Below are 16,380 nucleotides of genomic sequence, written 5' to 3' on the forward strand. Positions count from 1 at the left end.
ACTAGTAAATTCCATACGTAAGAACGCAAAGCATTTCAGAGGCTTTAACTATTTATTATAATTTTCATTATATTGATCATGTTATAGCATCTAAAATGGAAGGAAGCTGCTAATTGAAAAAAATCATTATGAAAAACTCATAACACAAAACAAGACAAAAACATTAAATTTAACATGGTTAGTCACATGAAGAACTTAGTAGGATCAGGAAAATACATTTTTTTAATGATAATCCTTTCAAGGTTGTCATCAGATGATTTAACTATAGCAAAAAAGTATTTTTAAAACTTGAGGAAAAGTTTATGATTCACATTTAAGGCAGGAGGTTATTATTTAGATTGGCTCAAGATAGCAGATAAAAATACATATTATAAAAGAATATGAACTTGTTGTGATGAGTACCAGGTGATATACAGAAGTGTTGAATCACTATATTGTACTCCTGAAGCTAATATTATACTGTATGCTAACTAGAATTTAAATAAAAACTTTAAAAAAATAAAATTCAAAAGTAAAAAATAAAATAAAAAAGAATATGATTTCACATAAATTAACTTTCTCAATCATGCTGTCTCCTGGCCTACATTAAGATGACTCTATATCCACATACAGAGATGGAGATTAAGGACTATAAATACACTTGTAAAGATCACTGATACCAAAATAATAAACAGCAACAACAATAGCAATAAATTTAACATTTGTTGAATACTTACTAAATGCTTATAGACTGCTTATCATAATCTCATTTAATCCTCACAAAAGCTTATTAAGATGGATTTTTTTATTATCCCCATTTTATAGCTGAGGACATTGGCATAGAGAATTACCTAATTTACACAAAGTCACAGAAATTTAAGTGGTGGAACCAGGATTGAAATCCAGATCTGAAAGATTTCATCATTCTTGCTCCTAAATCACTATGGCATTTTACACGTATGTTTATAGTAAGATCTCATTTAAATACAGTAATTTGCCCTAGTACATACATTTAACAAATCATATTTCTTTGCTTACTTTATTATTATGAGTTTACCTTCCTTAAATTCAGAGAATAATTTACTATTGAGGGAGGTAGTCTAGTCATTTAGATACAGTTTAAACTATTTTAAAAGGCATAAAAGACCAAATTATCTCTCCAGTTACCCTGTAACCCTTACCACTCTATTCCTAGACCTGCTGCCTACTCCACCCTACAGTTAAATCTTATGTTCCAGTTACACTGGAAACCTGGCCGCTTCACCAGGCAGACGTGGCTCTTCTCACTTCTAAGTCTGCCCACCTGCAGTTCTCTCTGCAGGGCAACTCCCTCCCCACCTTATTCCCTCAACTCCTTATCAACCTTCAAGGACCACTTTAGGCATGACCCCTCTGAAAAGGTCTTCTTAAGCACCCATCAATGCAAACTTTGTCTGTATTTCTCCTGCATTTACTTCTATCATATAATTTATTGTAATGTATTATAAGGGTCAATTGTTAACTGTGTCCTTCATTGTGCCAGCACAGTACCTAGCACCAAAAATTTTAAAATACTAAGCGATGGGAGAAAAAAAAGGTCTGATACGGTTACTTAAAAAGATCATTTATATTTAGAGTTGACTCCAACTATGTATGCACAAATAGTAATAGTGTAATTAATGACTATCAGTTTTAATACCTATTTGTTACTCAGTTTGACACCTGGTGGCAAAAGGTTATATATTTTAGTTAACTTTTGGATGATGTGTTAGTATAAGAAGTTGCAGAATATTTACCAAAGAATGATATTATTTTAAGAGAATTTAACATTTTTTTCTCATTAAAAATGTAGTTCTATTTTTCCATAGAAGAGTATACTGATCAGAAAAAGAGTAAGAGGGTAAACTGGTAAGACATCTTGACAAAGGTTTATCATTGATTATCATGAAAAAATACCTAAGCTATATCATTGGTCATCAAATCACTAGTTGACCTCTAGCCTGTCACTGAGACATAGTTTGTTATTTTTTCCCTCCCTGATGTTACTATCAAAAGATAGAATTTATGTCCTATCATCCTAGTTTATTGTAATTGCTCAGCTAAATGTTTTGAAAATCTATCTCTTTTTTAGCTTGTACCACATCTTCTAAACTAGTAATGAGTTCCTCCACTCATTTAGAGACACTTATTTTATCTTATTTCTCTGGATTTAAGGGATATCCCTCTCTACCATTTTAAGAATTGACAAACACGACTATGTTCATCTTATCCATAAAATTCACCACATAAAAGTTAGTTTGCAAAATAGAAGGTCAGTTTTTTCCTGATCAGTACAGCAATTAAATGTTTTGTATGAGATAAAGAACTATATTCTAATCCATCCCAGCATTAAGTAACCAAGCAAAAGAATAGTAGTTAAATAGTAAAAAAAAAAGGTCCAACATGTTTTAAAAGATATGTAAATCAACAGGATTTTAAATTCCACTTCTTCAAAGAATCAAATAGCAAGTAACAAAAGGTAAAATTATAAAAAGACAAGACACTAAGACAGTACTTTCTCAGCCCTTTCCCCGAGAAGTCAGACAAGATTAGAGAATACTATAAAATTTTAAAGCAAACCATTTTAAATCTTAAAAACTACTCTTCCTAAAATCATTGATTAAAAACTCTAAAACAAAAATAAAATACCAAAAAGGCTAACTTATCTCTAAAACTATAAAAACCAAAACGTAAAAGGGATGTTTAATAAGATGTTCTCATAATAAAAACTTTATGAAGTACTAAATTAAAATAATAAAACTTAAAAAAAATCACCATTCTTTAAATATATAAAACATGTCTTTCTTTCAAAGATCTTATATCACAATATCACAGATTTTCAGAAAACTGAGTCACTAACCTGTATTTCTTTATAATAAATTTAGTTATATTTACCTTCAGATCCCATGATGAAGTGATGGATATCAGGGCCTGTTGACATACGAGGTCCTTGACAGCTTTTTTCTATTATACCTCTAGGTGTTACCATTTTTATATGAACCACCTGTTTAATACAATGCACGATGTAAATTCTACATATTTGTCAGTGAATGTTGTGTGTGTGTGTACACACATCCATCTATATTTATTTAAAACTCTACTTTTAAAGATATTGGATTAAGTGATAAATGGTGATACCCTTCAGAATTCTAATATCTTGTAATAATTCTTAGACTAAAAATAAATTTTATATAACTTTAAAAGAAGAAAAAAATGATTCTAAGATTGTTATCGATTTGGGTATATTCATTCATCATCTTAAAAAAATGAAAAGCACTTTTCTTTAAACCAAATTTAGTCTAGGATTATCCATGTGGCAAAGAACTAAAGGACAAAAGAAATAATCAATGATCATATTTTAATAGGTTCATTCTTTCACTTATTTAACAGTACTGATGAATCACTATTATTCACATCAAGCTGCTTCAAATGCTTAGAATTCTAAGAGAACACTTATTCTTGCCTTATTCCCACCCTCAATTTACCTACTTTGCCCACTTAGTAGAAAAGAATGAAAAGAATGAAGTATTAATTATAATCAGGTCAAAAATGGGATGAAGAGGGAGATGTAGTGATTGAATTAAAGAGAAGAAAAGAGAGATGCATGTGATACAAGTCTCACACCAGTGAGAAAGTAAGTATATTGGAGGTAGAGAGTCACTCAAAAATAGTTCCTGAAACCCAAATCAGGAAATGGTTAGGTGAAAATCCAACACATTTTTACAATAGCTTTTTGACAGATAAACAAAAATAGTCTATTTATTATTTAAGGAAATGAGCAGAGGACATCAATAAACAATTCACAAAACAAAAACTAAAAATCACCAATGAGGACATTTTAAAAGTATACATTCACTAGCAATTAAAGAAATAAAAAAATTAAAAAGACAAAAATATAAATAAAAGGTCCAATAAAACAAAGATTCTCATAGTGCTAGTGGGAATGCCAAATGGCACAAATTTCTATGAAGCATTTTGGCGATAAAGATTCAAAGACTTAAAAAACATATATAAACATCTTGATTCAACAATTCAAGCTCTCTAGGAACTTGCCCAAAGAAAGTGATTAAAGATGTATGCTGAAGAAATTACTAAAGAAGATATTTTCCCCTTTGTTTCCTACAATTTTGAAATCAAGGATAATTTAAATATTCACTAATAGGGAATTACTTTAATAAACCATGAATTATCAATAAAAGAGAATTATATGCACTCTAAAAATGATAGTATACATTTACATTTGTCTTTGTTCATTTACAAGTTAATATACTGACAATATAGTTTAAGGAGATTAAACACAGCGTGATCCTTTTTTATATTAAAAGCTAGATATACACATGCAAATAAGCACGTTAGGATATATGCTTATAATCTGTGGTCCTTAAGGCTCTCCAAAAAAGGAATAAAATAAATTACATGCTTTAGCAGTACTAAATGTAGCAGTCTCACATGTTTGCTTAACTATGATAAAGTTTTTAATAATCCATAGTAAAAGGATTAAATTCTCTCCTCTGAAATTGAATTTGTTTTATTTGTAAAAAGAAAAATGTGATTTCTAAAATATCCTCAATTTAAAAAAAAACAGGATAATGTAAACATTTTAAGTGTTTATAATATACACTTATAATAATTCCATGCAGTGAGTATCATTAGTTTACTGTACTGAAGAGAAAACAAGTTTAGAAAGGTGAACCAATTTGCACAAGGTCACACAACTAATCACTGGGAAAGCTACACATGGAACAAATGATATCTAATCCCTAGCCAGAATGCCCACAGTTACACTATTACCACACTAGCTCCCAGAACACTGGCACCAGATCAGCTAAAATAAAATGGTGTGCACATAAACCATTACAGGTCATACTGCCACCTACTAGAACATTTTCAATCAGGCTCTTTAATTCTATATAGAAAAAAATTTTTAAGAAAAATAAGTATAAACTCTCCTAAGGCAAAAAAAGTGGCAATGATGATGAGATCACTTAAATAAATGGACTAAAACCTTGGGAGAGTTGAAGACTGAGGCTCCAAGAAGCTTATAAAATAATGTTTATATATAAGTAAGATACTATAAAGCATCTATAAACCTTAAATATCAGTCACTTGAAAAGGAGCAACTGTAAATAATGACCACAGTTGTCTTTAAACTGCTTCCACTATACATAGTCAACTTTACTATAATCAAAAGGGGTATACTTTTGGGAAGACCCTACCATCCAACTCTAAAAAAGGCTTTAATCACTTCACAGTAATAGACTAATCAATTATGACATAGTAACCAGAAAAAAATTTACCAGGTCCTCAATATTGCCATAGATATTCTTCTTCATGCCCGATGCCCGAGTAGATACCCATCCTCCCACAGTGCTGAATTCCAGGGAATCTGGCTCATGACCTGTACAATAACCACTTTCTTTAAGCTGAAAAACAAAAAATGTAGTATTTTACTAGTGAAAATGGGACCATTTCACATAGCATTCAACACATTAACTCTTCACACTTTAAAATTTCCGTATGTCACTGGTATTTGGACTCATTAAAACCTATATAGAAAAAGAAATACTTTTATCATGCTCATCCAAAACAATTTTTAAGCTTTTGCCCAGTGGAAAACTTTACAAAACTGAAAAATGTGGACCAAAAGACAGGTTCGCTAGCCAATCTTACTCCTTACATCCTTTTAAAATCAAATCAACTACTGTCCCTACTTTTTTTTTTTTTTTATCACAAAGAGACAATTTAAATACTTATGGGGATCAGATTATGCTTAAATAACTGCCAACTTCACCTAAACACTTTCAATAAATAAAGCACTTAATCTCTTGTTCTCCCTACCCTAATATAATATGCAGCAGGCCTACAGAAAATCTAAGCAAATTGCCTGTACTTAATTCTCTCAAGGAGTCATGTGTTTTAATGTACAGCCATCTGGCTAGGTTTCCTGAATGTAATACCATCATTTATTTGTGATGCAGATCATGCATTCCTGTACATTAAATAGTCACTTGTTTCTCATTTTTCTATATTAGCTTGGCTTTGCCATCTGCACAGCACCTGAAGTTGAATGGATGCCCTTTACTGCAATACCACCAAAGCCATTCCACTGAAATCATTTTAAAGACTCAGCCATCTCATGTCAAATGGTACAGGCACCACCATCTGCACACTCACTGTCTACTGCACTCAAGCCCATCAATCTGTATTGACCATTTTGATAGTCATCCAGTTAAGCAACTGCTTCGATTTTTCAAGTAAGCCATGCAGAGATGCAGAATGTGTCAACTATGTTTGTATCTGTAAGTATGGTATAAAAGTTGTGATCCAAACTGAAAGAACCTAATAGGTTAAACATAATTTCTTAGCTTTTGCACATAAGCATTGCAAATTATTTATCTTTTCTAATATTTTTGCTAGGAAGACAACATTTAAAAAGACATCAATTATTAATAATAAATTATTTTCACTAAATATTGAAGGTGTTTACTTAATTTTAAGAAGTTATTAACTACTCACAAAGAAGTAGCTTAAATATATGAATGGACAATTTAAAATGATTATCGGATTGTTATTTTATAGTTCTTCCCTAACTCCCAATCTATATTCATATTATTTACTCTCAAAAAAAGACTACTGTTAACTCAATTTTTCTGAAATTAGCAGAAAAAGAAAAAACATTCATAGGGCACTTAGATATCCTAAGCACTAAACAGGGCGTTTTCACATATTCTCATGACAAAATCTCCACATAACCTACACCAAAGCAAATTAAATCTAAACTACTTCTATAAGTACATTCAATGTTAAATATACTTATAATTTGCCTCTTATGTCTAGTAGGCTACTTCATTACCTTCCTCAATTATTAATTGGTGACCACGAGCCAGGAATTATGTAAAGCAATGAAAATGAGGATATAAAAACAATGAAAAAACAAAACAAAACAGAAAGACAGTCTCTATGCTCAAGGACCTTGACCTAGCACACCACTTTAAATCTACTACTTTGTTAAAATCTGACTAATTTCCTACTAGGTAAGTGAAGTGTAATGGCTAAGAACCTGAACTTGAAACTTGTCATTTATGCCTCCTAGAAAATCTGCCTGCTACAGTACACTAATAAGAAACAATTTTTGGCATATGGTTAGGTGCTTAATAAATGGTACCTATGACCATATACAATCAGTCACTTTTTCTTCTAAAAGTCTATGTCTTTGCTGTGTCTTTGCTTTTGTTTTAAAGTTTTTATTTATTTATTAGAGAGTGAGAGAGAGCACAAGAGCGGGGTGAGGGGCAGAGGGAGAAGCAGACTCCCCGCTGAGCAGGGAGCCCGATGCAGGGCTCAATCCTGGGAGTCCTGGATCATGACCTGAGCCGAAGGCAGACACTTAACCAACTGAGCCACCCAGGCACCCCTTGCTGTGTCTTTGTTAATGCCATTAGCTGCTAGAAAAATCTGAAGAAAGGTTTACAGATTTAACTCACACAGTTAATCAAACATCCTTTTTTATTTTTAATTTTTTTTTTAAGATTTTATTTATTTATTTGACAGAAAGAAAGAGAGAGAGAGAACACAAGCAGGGGGAGTGTGAGAGGGAGAAGGAGGCTTCCTGCTGAGCAGGGAACCTGATACAGGGCTCAATCCCAGGACCCTGGGATCATGACCTGAGCTGAAGGCAGATGCTTAACGACTGAGCCACTCAGGCGTCCCGTCAAACATCCTTTTTTAACAAAATAACCTCTCCTCTCTATCTGTATGCCATAAAACAGAATAAGGATTTTATCTTAGGGGCACCTGGGTGGCTCAGTTGTTAAACGTCTGCCTTTGGCTCATGATCCCAGAGTCCTCGGATTGAGCCCCGCATCGGGCTCCCTGCTCAATGGGAGGCCTGCTTCTCCCTCTCCCACTCCCCCTGCTTGTGTTCCCTCTCTCTCTGTATCTCTCTCTGTCAAATAAATAAATAAAATCTTTAAAAAAAAAAAAAATTTTATCTTACTTCTGTACTCCCATTCAATATTAAAACAACAAATATTTACTATGTTCTAAGCATCAGACACATCACTAAGAGCAAATCCTAAATGGCAGAGCTTGTTACTACTATGGAACTCAAATTAACAAGAAACATAATTAAATACAGAACATTTAGAAGTGTAATGGAAAAAATTAAAAGTGCAGCAGGACGTTCATCCAAGTTCAAGTAAAAGGAACTAGATTTACCCTCTCACATGAAAAAAAAAAAAAAACCTGAAAAAACATAAGAAACAAAAGTCTTTAAACACTGGACATGAGGTAACAAAAGACTGTGATCCCTTGAGAAAGCAAACAAAGGAAGTGAATACTATGAATGCCCCTTGCTTATACCCCAGACCGTGATGCAGGGAAAGAGAATCCAGGCACAACTCTGGCAAACACTGTGTGTGAGGTAAGGAGACTGAGTTCGAAGCTGTGGGAAATCAAAGCATCTAGAATTCACAAGAGAAAGTACTGAAGAGAAGAGAGCAGCACAGAGAGAGGACCCTGGAGATTGGCAGAGGGTCCCCCTCAAGTAGTCAGCAGAGTAATGAAAAGCACATACAAGTGAGGAAACTACCCAGGATGAGAGTTAAAAGTAATCCAAGAGGATTAGAGAAAAGTACCAGCACTCATACAGGCCAGAAATCTGTTCCCACCAGCCTGACTTGGATAATTTTTCCTTCATAAAGCATGAGATGGAACACCCAAGATGGTCGTTCCTCAGTAATGAGAAATGATTAGCCTCTGATTGAGCACTGCTCTTGAACCCACCTAAAAGATCACAGAAGTGAGAACTAAAGGATCAAACTATTTCCAAATATCTACATCCCAGAAAAAAAGCTCAAGAATATTTATAGAATTGAAAAACATCCAAGACCTAACAAGATAATATTTACAATGTCTGGTACTTAATAAAAAATTACCAAGCATACAAGGAAGCAGGAAAACACAACCCATAATGAGGAAAATAATCATTATGAGGTGAATAATCAAAACCAACCTAGAACTAACACAGATGTTAGAATTAGCTGACCAGGACATTAAAACCTTTATTTAACTGTATTCCATATGTTCAGAGTAGAGACATAGAAAATATGGAAAGAACCAAATTAAATATCTAGAAAAGTAAGAAATACAATGCTTGAGATAAAAAAAAATACACTTGATGGGGTTACCAGCAGAATATACTCAGCAAATAAAAGATTAGTGAACTCCAAGACATAGCAAAAAAAAAAAAAAAAAAACTAAAGACAAAAAAAAAAAAAGAGCATCAGTAAGCTGTGAAACTTCAAACAGCCTAATATATGAGTAAACAAGAGTCCCTAAAAGTCAGGTGGGGGAGAGAGGGTCAAATATTTGAAGAAATAATAGCCCAAAATTTTCCAAGCGTGATGAAAACTATAAACCCACAAATAAAAGCAGCTCAACAAAGCCCCTGTGTAAGAAACACACACACAAAAAAACTACACCAAGGTCTATCACAATCACATAACTCAAACCAGTTATAAAAAAATCTTAAAAGTAAACAGAGAAAAAAAAAACCCCACAGAATGTACATAGGGACAAAAATAAGATTTCTTGCCAGAAACAGTAAAGTGAGACCACAGTGAAGCAATATATTTATATTACTGAAAGAAAAACACTATCAACTTATCATTCTACACTCAGTTAAAATATCTTTGAAAAAAACAGAAAGGTAACCTTGAACTAATAAGGAATTAAAGCAAGACTGCAGGATACATGATTAATATACAAAAATCAATTGCTTTCCAATATACCAACAAGGAACAAGTGAAATTTAAAAATGAAAACATAATGCCATTTACATTAGCCCCCCCCCAATGAAATACTTAGGTATAAATCTAACAGATATGTTACAAGATCTATACGGAAAAATCAAAGTTTTAAATAAATGGAGAGATATTCCATATTCATGGAAGACTCAATATTATCAAGATGTCAGTCCTTCCCAGATTGATCTACAGATTCAGTGTAACAAACCCAATCAAGGGGCGCCTGGGTGGCTCAGTCGTTAAGCATCTGCCTTTGGCTCAGGTCATGATCCCAGGGTCCTGGGATCGAGCCCTACATCGGGCTCCCTGCTCCGCAGGAAGCCTGCTTCTCCCTCGCCCACTCCCCCTGCTTGTGTTCCCTCTCTTGCTGTGTCTCTTGCTGTCAAATAAATAAATATTAAAAATCTTAAAAAAAAAAAAGAACCCAATCAAAATCTCAACAAGTTATTTATAGATATTAACAAACTGATTCTAAAGTCTATATGGAGGGGCGCCTGGGTGGCTCAGATGGTTAAGCGTCTGCCTTTGGCTCAGGTCATGATCTCAGGGTCCTGGGATTGGGCCCTGCATCGGGCTCCCTGCTTGGCGGGGAGCCTGCTTCTCCCTCTCCCTCTACTGTTCCCCCTGCTTGTGCTCTCTCGCTCTCTCTGTCAAATAAATAAATAAAATCTTTAAAAAAATAAATAAATAAAGTCTATATGGAGAGGCAAAAAGACCCAGAATAGCCAACACAATTTGAAGGGTAGTCTTTTCAAACAAATGGTGCTGAAATAACTGGATAACCATATGAAAAAAATGAACTTCAATCCATCCTTTGCACCATACATAAACATTAACTCAAAAATCTTCAAAACTCATTAGAGACTTGAATGTAAACTAAAAACTATGAAACTTAAATGGGAGAAAATCTTTGTAACCTGAGGTAAAGCAAAGATTTCTGGATATGACAGCAGAACTATGAAATATAAAGTAAAAAATTAAATACATTGTGGAATTCACCAAAATTAAACACATCTATTCGTCAAAAGACTCTGTTAAGAGATTTAAAAGACAAGCCACAGACTGGGAGAAAATATTTGTAAAGCATAGATCTGCAAAAGGACTTAATATCCAGAATATGTAAAGAATTCTCAAAACTCAATAAGAAAACAACCCAATTTAAAAATTAGACAAACAACTTGAACAGACACTTCACCAAAGAAGATACATGGATGACAAATAACACTTGAAAAGATGTTCAACATCACTAGTCACTAGAGAAATACAAATTAAAACCACAATGAGATACTGTAACACATCTACCAGAATGACTAAAACTTAAAAGACTAACATTAACAAGTATGGAGAATATGTAGAGAAATTGGAACTCTCACACGTACTAGTGGGAATATAAAATAATGCCCTCTGGGAAAATGTTTGGTAGTTTTTCAAAAAGGTGAATATATACCTACCACTTCATTTCTAGATATTTACCCAAGAGAAATGAAAGTATATGTCCATTCAAGGATTTGCACATGAATGTTCATAGAAGCTTTACTTGTAATAGCCCCAAATTGGAAATAATCTAAGTGTTCAACAAGTGAATGGATAAATAAACAGTGGTATATCTATACAATATAATACTACTGAGCAATAAAAAGGAATAAACTAACTGATACATGCAACAATATGCATGAATCTCAAACTAATTACGCCTAGTGAAAGAAGCCATACCCTCAATCCCCAACCTCAAAAAGAGTACATGATTAGATTTTAGTAAAATTGTAGGACAATTAAACAAATCTACAGTGATAGAAAGCAGATCAGCCTCCAGAACTGTGAGACAATATACTTCTGTTAAAAAAACAAACAAAAAACAGATCAATGACTGTCAGGGGTGGAGGGTAAGGGTAGGGTAGAGAGAATCATAAAGAAGCAAGAGGAAATCTTTGGGTATGGTACAAGTGTTCATTATTGTGATTGTGGTGATGGTTTTACGACTGTACTCATGTACCAAAACATAACAAATTGTACCTTTTAAATAAGTGCAATTTACTGTATGACACTTAGACCTCAATGAAGTTACTATACAACAAATCCATAATTGACATGTTAGTGACCTCCCTTAAATTGTACACATAATAAAATCAATATAATTTACAAACTAAAGAGACTAAAATGTGCTACCCAACTACTATCTTTGTGTCGTTTTAGAATTTCTAGGAGGAAAAAGCAGGATGTTTTAAGCTGGTTACCTCAGCTGATTAAGAAACTGAAGAGTACAGAAGTTTAATGAGAAAGAACTTGAAGTGGGATCAAAACAGCTGTAGAAACTACATTACAGTTTACTGGAGGCAAAAAAGAAAGTTCTATGTTGGCATTTAGGGAAATGAACTAGTAGGTAAAATATCAGAAGTTCCTAGTCTAGGAAAATGTCATTTAAATTTCAAGGAAATATATTCCTTGAATTTTAATTCTAACCTTTCAAAAAAAAAAGAAAACTTGGAAAGGTTAAAATACTCCATCAAATGCTGTAATAAAAGATATAAAATTAGAGACATGAAAGGCCACTCTTTGTTATTAAAAAATTGCTGTGTTGATAGTGCCTCATTTAGATATAATAGAAAACTAATATGGGATTTTTACAGGTTTTTTCATTAAATACTATTATTCTGCCCACTTAAGTTCATTATAAACTATAATAATTAACAAATCTAATTACTTGGACTTATATAAAACCTTGGCTTACTAAAGATCTTTAACACTGCCCCAACTAATATGTTCAATTTCATTCCAGTTCTATCTTAGTGCATTAAATCAAAAATAAAGATAATAGTTTAATAATTTTTTTCAAAGCTTTTCATCCAGGATTGGTCAGTGGCATACCCATTTCATTCAACTTTACCAAGAAATAAGGAAAAAGACAGTAAAAATAAGATGGACAAGCATGTCTCATCTCTCTCTGTCCCATCCAAAGGTAGGAGGGAGGAGTCTCTGTAACTCAGGTTGAACAAAGTGGTCAATATATCACCAACAAATTAAACTTCCTAATTTTTGTTTACAAAAGCTGAGTTATAGTCATCTTGACCATGTCTGCGGAAGTTGGAAATACATTTTAATAATTACCTCCTTAGAATTCATGAAAGGAACCTAAAGTTTTCCAAGAATTCTTCAGGATCCTAAAAAAGTGCTACAAGGTCTCCAAGAGTTTGACTAATTCTTGAGATGAGCGGTTTTCAATGAAATTAGGCATTGGGGCACTTGGGTGGCTCAGTTAAGCGTCTGACTCTTGATTTCGGATCAGGTCATGATCTCAGGGTCATGAGATCAAGCCCTACGTCGGGCTCCATGCCCAGCGCAATGTGCTTGAGATTCATTCCTCTTCCCTCTCCCTCTGCTCTCCCACGCAACCCCCCACCCTGCTCTCTCTAAAACAAATAAAATCTTAAAGAAAAAGAAATTAGGCATTGAAAAGTTCAATTAATAGCAAATACCAACATCTACCCAGCTGATCCAATTTGTCATCAACTTCTGAGAATTCAATGTCCAATATGTTCCACTTCGCTCCATTCTTACTCCTTCATTATAGGTCACTATCAGCTCTTGTCTGAATTATGCCAGTAGCCTCTTAACCACCCTTATGTGCCCCCCATCCATCCTCCAACAGGAGCTAGCCAGAACTACCTGAATACAGAGGTAAAGTTCAAACTTCTAAAAGGGACTTTATAAGGCCCCTTTAAAATATGATCTCTTTGTGTTTCCCGGCTTCATCCTTTACCACCACTATATGTATTCCCACCCAACATATAAACACCAAGACTGTGTATTCTCCCATAAACACACACTAGACCTCAGCCACACCCAGCTGTCTGCAGGCCGCCCAAAAGCAAGAGCTGCCCTAAAAGCCTCTGCACTTGCTGCTTCCTCTGACTGGATTGTTCTCTCCACTCCCATTTCCCTTTTTGCTGACTTTCACTCATCCTCAAGTCTCATTTTAAATGCTGTGTTCTCCATGAAAAAGTGCTCAACATCACTCGGCATCAGGGAAACCCAAATCAAAACCTCAATGAGATACCACCTCACACCAGTCAGAATGGCTAAAATTAACAAGTCAGGAAATGACAGATGTTGGCGAGGATGCAAAGAAAGGGGAACCCTCCTACACTGTTGGTGGGAATGCAAGCTGGTACAGCCACTCTGAAAAACAGTATGGAGGTTCCTCAAAAAGTTGAAAATAGAGCTACCCTATGATCCAGCAATTGCACTACTGGGTATTTACCCCAAAGATACAAATGCAGTGATCCGAAGGGGTGTGTGCATCCCAATGCTTATAGCAGTAATGTCCACGATAGCCAAACCATGGAAAGAGCCAAGATGTCCATCAACAGATGAATGGATAAAGAAGATGTGGTATATATATACAATGGAATATTATGCAGCCATAAAAAAATGAAATCTTGCCCTTTGCAACGACATGGTTGGAACTAGAGGGTATTATGCTAAGCGAAATATGTCAATCAGAGAAAGACAAGTATCATATGATCTCACTGATATGAGGAATTTGGGAAACAAGACAGAGGATCATAGGGGAAAGGAGGGAAAAAATGAAACAAGACAAAACCAGAGAGGGAGACAAACCATAAGAGACTCTTAACCTCAGGAAACAAACTGAGGGTTGCTGGAGTGGAGGGGGGTGGGAGGGATGGGGTGGCTGGGTGATGGACATTGGGGAGGGTATGTGCTATGGTGAGCACTGTGAATTGTGTAAGACTGATGAATCACAGACCTGTACCCCTGAAACAAATAATACATTATATGTTAATAAAAGAAACAAAAAATAAATTCCCTAGAAAATAAAATAAATAAATGTGTTCTCTGTGATACCTTCTTTGTCTAATTCCTTCCCTGCTAACCCTATCTGATGAGCCATAACACCCTGCATTCAGCATTCACCTTGCAATTCTCACTCTGAATCATAACTGTCTATTTACCTAACTTTCTGTTATAATATAAGCTTTCCAAGGGTAGGGAATGGTGTCTTATTCACTACTGTGTCCTCAGTATCTAGCTCAATGCCTGACCCACAATGGAAACTGAGCAAATCTGTTCAGAGAATGTGCTGTGACAGGTACTCCATTCATAAAGAGGACACACAGAGGGGTGCCTGGGTGGCTCAGTTGGCTAAGCGCCCGACTCTTGGTTTTGGCTCAGGTCATGATCTCCGGGTCATGAGATCAAGCCCTGAGTCCAGCTCCATGCTCAGCAGGGTCTCTGCTTGAGATTCTCTCTCTCTGCCCCTCCCCCTGCTTGCTCTCTAACTAAATAAATCTTAAAAAAATAAAGAGGACACATAGCAATTTTGAAAATCTTAATTAAAGGTAATAACGTACCTGTCTCTCCAACTCCTGTCCTGTGATACCAGCCTCCACATGAGCTGTCAGATTGTTCTCATCAACCCAGAGGATTCGATTCTGTTGCAAAGGAAGAAAAAAGTCTCATCTCCAAGAACTACTGACATTTTCTGAGGAAATATAACTTCCTAATTCAAAACAGCAAGTGATAAGACAGAAAACTAGCAAATAGGGTTACCCACACTACTATACTACCCCTGTATCCCAGACTATACAACATGACAGATACAGTAACATAAGCAGTATAGTGCACAGGAGTTGGGTTTAAAACACAGACTCTGTCTTTATTCAGGGATTAGTTTGAATTAAACTCTACCTCTTACCTTAAGCAAATTATTTAACTAAGTCTAGTGTTTCCTCATTTGTAAAGTGTGAATAATAATACTACTCATAAGGTTGGTGTAGGGATTAAATGAGATACTGCACATAAAAAGTTTAGCATACAGGGGTGCCTGGCTGGCTCATTCGGTGGAGCATGCAGCTCTTGATCTCGGGTTGTGGGTTTGAGCCCCACGTTGGGTGAAGAGATTACTTAAAAATAAAATCTTAAACAAAACAAAAAAACCCTTAGCATACAAAGTTCCTGGCATTCTGCAAACACTCTCTGCACTACTATTAATAGTTAACGATCATATATAACTTAAGAGTATCAGAAGATGCCCATTGTGACACTAGAAAAAGACACCTGCAAAGAAAGACATCTGAATATACTAAATGGCATTCCCGCTTTATTTTTAATCCAAAATAGGACGAGAGGCCCTGGACAGAAACCAAAGCACACCCCTGCCTCCTGTTTAAAAAGAAGGAACTGAGTATCAACTGGCTCAACTTACCAAATGTATGACTGCCCAAAAAATGTTTTTAACATTCTTGGTTGACCTAATTTTTCTATATATGAATCTTCATGAATTATTTTCTATTAAAAACAGACTTCTTTCCCCTTCTATTTGGCTGAACAATCAGGTTAACATATACACTCTTCTTTTGGATCCCAGGGAAGCTTTCTTTGCACTTTGATATGTTCGGTTTCATGGCAATAACTAATACAGATAAGTCTAGCTAGTAATAAAAAGGAAAGAATACAACAGACAATACGAAAATTGCTTCCCTATATTTGAAATTTGAATACATACAAATAATTGCACTGCTTAATTCACAGGATTATGATAAACATTAAATAAGATGAT

The 16,380-nt window shown here is 34.7% G+C and overlaps 1 protein-coding gene across 2 annotated transcripts in view; it reads right to left on the bottom strand.

Moving 5' to 3' along the window:
• Nucleotides 1-16,380, bottom strand: part of AGPS (alkylglycerone phosphate synthase) — a 186,707-nt gene that overhangs the window by 68,561 nt on the left and 101,766 nt on the right. For both annotated transcript variants that reach the window (XM_032407452.1, XM_032407443.1), the window contains exons 8-10: nt 15,173-15,253; nt 5,295-5,420; nt 2,893-3,001 (exon numbers count right to left, since the gene is read on the bottom strand). In XM_032407452.1, the coding sequence (XP_032263343.1) occupies nt 2,893-3,001; nt 5,295-5,420; nt 15,173-15,253 (316 nt within the window). The remainder of the gene's footprint in view (nt 1-2,892; nt 3,002-5,294; nt 5,421-15,172; nt 15,254-16,380) is intronic.

The sequence above is a fragment of the Phoca vitulina genome, unplaced genomic scaffold, assembly GCF_004348235.1.
Source record: "Phoca vitulina isolate PV1807 unplaced genomic scaffold, GSC_HSeal_1.0 scaffold1, whole genome shotgun sequence".
In the NCBI taxonomy this organism is placed as follows: domain Eukaryota; kingdom Metazoa; phylum Chordata; class Mammalia; order Carnivora; family Phocidae; genus Phoca; species Phoca vitulina.